The following is an 8,657-nucleotide window of genomic DNA, read 5'->3' as shown; positions in this document are numbered from 1 at the left end:
TACCGACGAAAAATATTGGGACCTCTGAAAATGACAGACTGGTAAAGGTGTAATGATGATAAATGTCTGTAAAATGAATTTCTGGTGTGTAGATCCGTATCTAATGCGTCTACCATGTTGGGCGTGCAAGCACTCCTTGGTGACATTCTGTGCATTATCTTGCGTATGGCTGCTATTGGTATTGCCCACCATTCCGCCCCGAGCTGAGCCACGTTGACGGGTCTCTGGCGTACACTCTCCGCCGGAAGAACTCCCACACATGCTCTATTGGGTGAGGTGAGGTGAAATGGGGTTTAACGTCCAATTTATAGTGCTAACACACTGCGATACCATGCCGCAGTTTAACATGAATACCCCACTCAGACACAGTATACTGACTCCGAGCCGACCAGTCCTTGTTTTAGCCCCTAGACAGGGTAACAACAAGTACCATCTTTTAACGTCTTTTAACGGACATAATGGGTGACGACCTTGTCACGAAGAGGTCTGGCATCGTCATGTTGCAGTTCCAAATTTCTGCCGATAACTCTAGAGAAGGGACGCAAAGTTTCGTCAACGCTGGCCAGCCAAATGTCCAAATGACCCAAAATAAAGGCAAAACCTTGATTTGTCTGTTAACATGGTGTAACACCAATGGCACACAGCCCGCCCCTGGTATTGCCTAGCCCACCCCAATCCTTGTCGCCTATGGTCAACTGTTAAGGTCCCATCCTTCACAGGACGCCCTGCCTTCAGGCGGTCTGCATAAGCCGCCTTTAACAGTAGATGTTAAAATTCACTTTCCTTTTCTTGTACCGAGTTCTCTATTGATAACAGGAGCAGGTTTGAATCTATGGCGTAGTGCAATTAATGTGATAAGACGATCATGCCTAGGTGCCTTTTTTCAGGCCTGCCACGCCCAGGTCCCATTGCAACCCTTCCCCTTTGACGGTACTTGTCCCACAGTCGAGAAATTACACTTTTTCATAAAGCTTTCGGGCAATTGGGATATTGACGTGGAAATTTATTTTTTTTCGTTACATGCATGTCCGTATGGTTGTTATATCCGACTGTTCATAATAGGGGGGCACGGGTGGCCCAGTCGTCTAAGGCGCCGCGATTCGCTGTGCACAGTTGCGTCCCTTGGGGACGCCAGAAACCTATGATTGTGGGTTCGAATCCCGGTTCGCCCCAATTATGTTTCTAGGTTTGTCAGCACCATACCCCTGCTCGTGGGTTTCACCGAAGTGGTAAACGTCTTAGACCAGCATCACTTCGAGCTTTCCTCCCACATTAAGCTGACACGCCGTGATATAACTGGAATAATGTTAAACCCAACTCACTCATTCACTGTTCGATATAACCGTATAATCATTATATACGAGTGTTCGTTATTGCCAACTGTTCGTTAATATGAAGATTTGTTATGTCGGACAGTTTGATACAAGCGACTGTTCGTCATAGGCGACCGTTCGTTTAAGCAACAGCACCGTCAACATAATGATTGTTTTCCCAAGGTACTTCTCTAAGCTATCGTAGATTATCCTTCCAGTGACCCCGCCCAATCCCATCCCTGACACCGTGAGACCACGACAGGTGTCCGGATATATCAAAACTTAGATAAACAATTGTTTGGCAGCCAACATTTGACTTCTTGGCCATATCCAGGTAGGTTGCAGTTCCACTTCCATCAATGAATTAAAATTTGGAATGAATACATTTTCATTACCTCGATAGATAATATAAGTTGTAGCAGGAGTACACGGGGTACGTAGGATTTTAGGTGAGGTGAGGTGAAATTGGGTTTAACGTCGCGTCCAAGATTATTGCACTTATATAGCGACGTGCATGCACGCGTGGGTGTGTGTGGCTGCTTGTACTAGTCCGGACTGATGCCGATTTATAGTGCTAGCACACTGAGATACCATGCCGCAGTTTAATATGAATACCCCACTCAGACACAGTATACTGACTCCGAGCCGACCAGTCCTTGTTTTAGCCCCCTAATGCCGAGCGCCAGACAGGGTAACAACAAGTACCATCTTTTAACGTCTTTTGGTATGACGCGGCTGGGGATCGAACCCCGGACCTTCCGCTCTCCGGGCGGACGCTCTACCACTAGACCACGGAGGCGGTCACGTGGGATTTTATTAGCCCCTCGTTAGGTTTTATACCACGAACCGAAAGAGGGACGCACAAAACCCCATGTACCACGAGTTATCCTGCAACAATGAATTCATCTTACCGACATGTTTCGATATGGCATTGTAAAAGAATTAAAACAAATTCAAAATTGATAGAATACAGCTGTTCGAGGTTTACTTATGCTATGTCACGTGACTTTCATGGACTCGGAAAAAAGTGTTAATTGTTTGTACTTTTCAAGTTTATAATTTCATTTGCTCCTCACTTCATATAGGGGCGGTCGAGTAACCTAGTGGTTAAAGCGTTCGCTCGTCAAGCCGAAGACCCGGGTTCGATTCCCGACATGGGTGCAATGTGTGAAGCCCATTTCTGGTGTCCCCCGCCGTGATATTGCTGGAATATTGCTAAAAGCAGCGGAAAACCATACTCACTCACTCACTCACTCCTCACTTCATATAACACTGACCCTCAATCGCCATTGATGTTTGACAAACTGTTTTCCCTTCATCGCCTATGTGTTCAGAAAAATATGGTTCTGTGGCAGACATTTCTTTAGCATAGCATACTTGTACACTCGATAGCGTTTAGACATTCTTAAAGTTCATGCAGTCTCTCTAAATTGTATACCGGTCGCATCAGTATATAAGAAATCGCCAATGACCTTGACCTTGATCTTCCAGCATCATGTTCTTGTTCGGCGTCCTTCTCCTCGCAGCGTCGGCCTACGGGTGAGTGACCTTGGCCTGTTTCTTATTGAGTGAATGAGCGAGTTGGGTTTAACGCCGCTTTTAACAGTATTCAAGTCATATCACGGCGTGTCAGCTAATGTGGGAGGAAAGCCCGAAGTGATGCAGGTCTCAGACGTTTACCACTTCGGTGAAACCCACGAGCACGGGTATGGTGCTGACAAACCTAGAAACAATCGGGGCGATGTTTCTGATTGAACGCACCATAGGAGGAGGATATATACTGAAACGATTAACAAACTATTCCATCAGGATGCCCTTCATCTTTCTTAAAAAGTCCGTCAACCTGACAGCACAACATTAGCTTACACTTAAAATATATAAGGCATGCCCAACCAAACAGATGCATCACGATGATGTTCAAGAAGAGAAACTGTTGTGTTTTATATTTGGGGGTATGATATTGTACAAATATAATTTGAAACCCAATGTTCTGGCTATATCATGTATATGGCTACAATATACAAATTATATTGAAATTTAGCTCCCTTATATTTGGAGGTATAATATTGTAGATTTGATACCTTGGAGAATAATATTCCAGTGGGGATTCCGGGTTAGAATAGGTCTCCAGAAAACCATGCTTGTCGTAAGTGGTGACTAGATGGATCGGGTGGTCATGCTGAGGAAAGGGTGTAGTCATACTGGGGTAACAATGTGGTCATACTGTAGTAACGATGGTAACGGCGTGGTCATACTGTGGTTACGGTGTAGTCATACTGTGGTAACAATGTTGTCATACTGTAGTAACGATGGTAACGGTGTGGTCATATTATGGTAACGATGGTAACTGTGTGGTCATACTCTGGTAACGATTTGGTCATACTCTGGTAACGATTTGGTCGTACTTTTGTAACCATGGTAACGGTGTGGTCATACTGGGGTAACAATGTGTTCATACTGTAGTAACGATGGTAACGGTGTGGTCAAACTCTTGTAACGATGGTAACGGTGTGGTCATACTGGGGTAACAATGTGGTCATACTGTAGTAACGATGAGTAACGGTGTGGTCATACTATAGTAACGATGGTTACGGCGTGGTCAGGCTGTGGTAACGATGTTGTCACACTGTAGTAACGATAGTAACGGCGTGGTCATACTGTAGTAACGATAGTAACGGCGTGGTCATGCTTTAGTAACGATGGTAACAGCGTGGTCATACTGTGGTAACGATGGTAACGGTGTGGTCAAGGTATGACATCTTCCTCTTCCTGCGTCAACAGGCAGGGCACAATACAGCACTGCATCCACTCCAACGCTGAGAAGCTGACTGCAGACAACGTCATCGAAATGGTCATGGTCGACATGGACACCAACAAAGACCGCTACATCTCCGACCTGGAGCTGCTGATCGAGTTTGTCGGAAGGTTCGACACCAACGGTAATCATCAGATAGCGCAGTCACACTCACTATGCAGTGACTTAGCATAGCACTGAAGCCTCTTAGCGCTACGACCTCCTAAACCACCTCGTAAACCACCTCTTAAACATTTGTGCTGTTTCACAAAGACCCCCTAACTTTACACCCCATCGTAAGACGCCACCTAACCTACGATAGGTTGGGGACACTTGTAACTAGCTTACGACATCTTAAGTCAGGGATATCACTCAAGTGTTGGGTAGGAGAGTGATGGCGCAATGGCACCTATTGTAGTTGATTGAGGGTATGTGGAGCTTATGGATCTCTGAGATAGTGTAGTGGCACAATGGTAATTGATTGAGGGTGTGTGGAGCTTATAGATCACTGAGATAGTGTTGTGGCACAACTGTAGTTGATTGAGGGTGTGTGGAGCTTATAGATCACTGAGATAGTGTAGTGGCACAATTGTAGTTGATTGAGGGCGTCATGGTAACGCCCTTCCTCCTACTGCTTTTAACCATGTTGATATTCTTCCTCCAAAACATGACAATCCATGGCAAAGCTCTTCCCCAAACAGGTGACAGCATGATCACGCGCGAGGAGTTCCTCCCCAAGTGGCACGAATATTACAAGGACGTCCCTGAATTTGCCAGCTACCTCTTCGACCACTTCGACCGCACCAACGACGGTTTCCTTGGACTCTACGACGTGCCCGGTCTCAAGGCTTTGGTGGATGTGGACAGTAAGTCGCCATATTGATACACAGGAGTGAGTGAGTAAGTGAGTGGGAATCACGCCCCAGAAATGATGCACCAGTACAGTTTGGTGCTGATAAACCTAGAAGTATAATCTGGGCAGATATGGGATTCGAACTCACGATCGTAGGTTTCTGCTCCAAGGGACGCAACTCTGCACAGCAAATTGCGGCCTTAGACCACTGAGCCACCTGTGATCTCCACAGAGGTTTGTTTCTGGGACAGAACAATAACATAATACCTAGTATCGTCTGTTGCGGATATATTTGCCAGCGGCAGGCAATTCTTGTCCCTAACGTCTTGTCCCTAAGTTTGCACTTTCTTAAATTCAGAGGTAAGTTAACATTGCATTAACTGTGTATATAACACAGCATTATATTGCTCTTTACGGGTCCTGTTATAGGGGAAACATGTCACTTTTGCAAAACTGAAACGTTGACTTTATAACCTGAATTGGTTTGACCGACGTAGACTTCCGAGTTTACCAATCGCTGGCTAAAACCAGTTGCCAGGACAATGCCACCAACAAGAGATCCTGCCATGAGTTAGCTGTCTTATTCTGCATACGATGTACATAGTATTTTTACAAACGACGTAGGTAGAATTAATAAGTGTGGAGTCTACTCCTGAAAACGGTTTAGTGCCGCTTACCATGTATTTTCATATAAACTACTGGGCAATAGAATGTATACACTTGAAAATTGGATCATTCAACCAAAAACGTTGAACCCAAAAATTAAAAGCGCCAGACAGGGTAACAACAAGTACCATCTTCCGTTCTCCGGGTGGGCGCTCTACCACCAGACCACGGAGGCGGTCCCGCAAACTTAAAGTCCAAAACACAATATACCCGTATCAAAAACACCATCATCGAATAAATCGTTTCTTGTTTGTTTCATTTAAGCCACCTTAGAAACACAGGTGTATACTTTCTTTTGTCCGCCAGTATAAAACAGCCATTTAAAATGAGTATACCATATCTAATTCTCTGATGAAGTACTTTACTCATTTTTCCAAATACAGAAAACGGAATTGATTTTCTAATAATATTTTGTAACTGCTTGGTGGCAATATGTGTTTGCATCCTCAGCTGTATTGCATCACGTGATGCGGCTCAGTACTGGAGACACATACAGTGTTCGTGTTTTAAGGGCGGCGGGGTAGCCTATTGATTAAAGCGTTCTCTAGTCGGGCTGAAGACCCGGGTTCGATTCCCCACATGGGTACAAAGCCCATTTCTGGTGTCCCCCGCCGTGAATATGCTGGAATAGTACTAATAGCGACGTGAAACCATACTCACTCACCCACTCGCTCTTGTATTAAATGTTTCTGTGGTGCATCTCCCACGTTTTTTTCAAAATACGATCAATGACATATGTTTGTTTGTTTGTTGCTAAACGCCGCGGGGGCACGGGTGGCCTAGTCGTCTAAGGCGCCGCGATTCGCTGTGTTGCGTTGCGTCCCTTGGGCACGCCAGAAACTTATGATTGTGGGTTCGAATCCCGGTTCGCCCCGGTTATGTTTCTAGGTTTCTCAGCACCAAAACTGGCTCGTGGATTTCACCGAAGTGGTAAACTTCCGAGACCTGCATCACTTCGAGCTTTCCTACCACATTAAGCTGACACACCGTGATATAACTGGAATACTGTTAAAAGCGGTGTTAAACCCAACTCACTCAATCACAATTTACCGCCGCACTCAGCAATATTCCAGCTATTTTACGGCGGTCTGTAAATAATCGAGTCTGGACCTGACAATCCAGTGATAGCATGAGCATCGATCTACGCAATGAGGATACGATGGCGTGCATCAACCAAGTCAGCGAGCCTGACCATCCGATCCTGTTGGTCGTCTCTTACTACAAGCATAGTCGTCTCTTATAGCAAGCATGGGTTGCTGAAGACCTATTCTGTGCCAGGATCTTCACGGGTCCAATGACAGATGTGGTCTTATATTTTAAAACATTTCTTTGAAAATAGAGAACGGCTGGTGCTTAATGCATCTTAAGGTACAGACATCTAACTATAATTTACACGAGGTGTCTCAAGACTCACAGTGTTTTCTGCCTTCAGCTGATGGCCGGGTATCTGAGGTGGAGTTCACCATCTTCATGACGCATGTGAGTCAACTCCACACAAAGCCTTCTTTTATTGTTCAGCTGTGACGCACTGGTGTCGATATATTTTACACGTGACGACTGGTTGCGTTTGTATAATCTGCATGTGACGCACTGGTGAGGTCTGTATAATCTGCATGTGAAGCACTGGTTACGTCTGTAGAATCTGCATGTGACGCACTGTTTGCGTTTGTATAATCTGCATGTGACGCACTGGTGTTGCATGTATAATCTACGTGTGACGCACTGGTTGTGTCTGTATATTCTGCATGTGACGCACTGGTGGCGTGTGTTTAATCTGCATGTGACGCACTGGTGGCGTCTGTATAATCTGCATGTGACGCACTGGTGGCGTCTGTATAATCTGCATGTGACGCACTGGTGGCGTCTGTATAAGCTACATGCGACGCACTGGCGTCTCTTTACTCTACAATGGCGTTGCATGTACATACTACGTGTGACGCACTGGTGGTGCATGTATATACTACGCATGACGCGCTGGTGTCTGTTTACTCTACATTTGACGCACCGGTGTCTGCATAATCTACATAAGATCCACTGGTGTTGTCTGCGTATTGCCACGGTGTTGTTCACTTCCGCGGGGGTGTTGTTTTTACCTTCTTGTTGTTTCAGCTGTACCAAGATTGTGTCCCTCACTCACACAAGCACCCAACTGCCTGATTCTGACAACATCACTGAAGAAAATAAATCATACTGTTGTTAACGTGTATCTTACTCTTCCTAATTATCCCTTAGGGGTAGCCCAGTGGTAAACGTGTTCACTAGTTACGCGAAATGTCTGGGTTCAATTCTTCAAATGAGTACAATGTGTGTTCCCCACCGAGATATTGCAAGAGTATTGCCAACAACAGCGAAACACCATGCTCACTCACTCACTCACTCAACCAGTGCTTGTCGTCAGAGGGACTAACGGGATCGGGTGGTAAGGCTCGCTGACTTGGTTGATGCATGTCATTGTATCCCAATACTCTTGATGTCAATCACCAGATTGTCTGGCAAAGACTCGATTATATACAGACCGCCATCATATAGCTGGAATATTGCTGTGTTCGACCCCAATGACACTAATCCCTGTTCATGAGATCAATCACTGGTTTGTCTGTTCCAAACTTTATTTATTAGCGGTGCAGAGTAAAAAACAAACAAAAGAGACTTCATGCTTCTCACCTTACACACTTGATTCACATCTGTACACATCTGTACAGTAATCTGCATATAAACAGGCCTTAGGTATTTAGAGGGAGTTGGGGGCGGTCGGGTAGCCTAGTGGTTAAAGCGTTCGCTCGTCACGCCGAAGACCCGGGTTCGATTCCCGACATGTGTACAATGTGTGAAGCCCATTTCTGGTGTCCCCCCGCCGTGATATTGCTGGAATATTGCTAAAAGCGGCGTAAAACCATACTCACTCACTCACTAGAGGGAGTTGGTTGATGCATGTCATCGTATCCCAATTGCGATGCTCGTGATGTCAATCATTGGATTGTCTGGACCAGGCTCGATTATTTAGACCGCCGTCATGTAGCTTGAATATTGC

At 45.4% G+C, this 8,657-nt stretch overlaps 1 protein-coding gene across 2 annotated transcripts; it reads left to right on the top strand.

Annotated features, from left to right (window-relative positions):
- The first annotated feature begins 244 nt into the window (after nucleotides 1-244).
- On the top strand, nucleotides 245-7,826 carry LOC139455899 (uncharacterized). Of its 2 annotated transcripts, none has more exons than XM_071237444.1 (6): nucleotides 245-276; nucleotides 2,805-2,852; nucleotides 4,095-4,252; nucleotides 4,809-4,973; nucleotides 7,059-7,105; nucleotides 7,736-7,826. In XM_071237444.1, the coding sequence occupies exons 1-6, from the start codon at nucleotides 260-262 to the stop codon at nucleotides 7,781-7,783; spliced, it is 483 nt and encodes a 160-aa protein (XP_071093545.1). In that variant the 5' UTR covers nucleotides 245-259; the 3' UTR covers nucleotides 7,784-7,826. The 2 variants fall into 2 exon arrangements, with proteins under 2 accessions (XP_071093545.1, XP_071093547.1); XM_071237446.1 differs by lacking the exon at nucleotides 245-276 and adding an exon at nucleotides 1,616-1,647.
- The last annotated feature ends 831 nt before the right edge of the window (nucleotides 7,827-8,657 follow it).

Source organism: Haliotis cracherodii, unplaced genomic scaffold (assembly GCF_022045235.1).
Source record: "Haliotis cracherodii isolate W230 unplaced genomic scaffold, xgHalCrac1.p SCAF_11, whole genome shotgun sequence".
NCBI lineage: Eukaryota > Metazoa > Mollusca > Gastropoda > Lepetellida > Haliotidae > Haliotis > Haliotis cracherodii.
This window is presented reverse-complemented; position numbering and strand designations above follow the sequence as displayed.

Bases quoted from the DNA above. Each gene is read 5' to 3' on its own strand.
- LOC139455899 (XM_071237444.1), top strand. The intron at 4,253-4,808 runs GTAATCATCAGA...TTCCCCAAACAG, and splicing joins CGGAAGGTTCGACACCAACG to GTGACAGCATGATCACGCGC. The intron at 7,106-7,735 runs GTGAGTCAACTC...TTGTTGTTTCAG, and splicing joins TCACCATCTTCATGACGCAT to CTGTACCAAGATTGTGTCCC.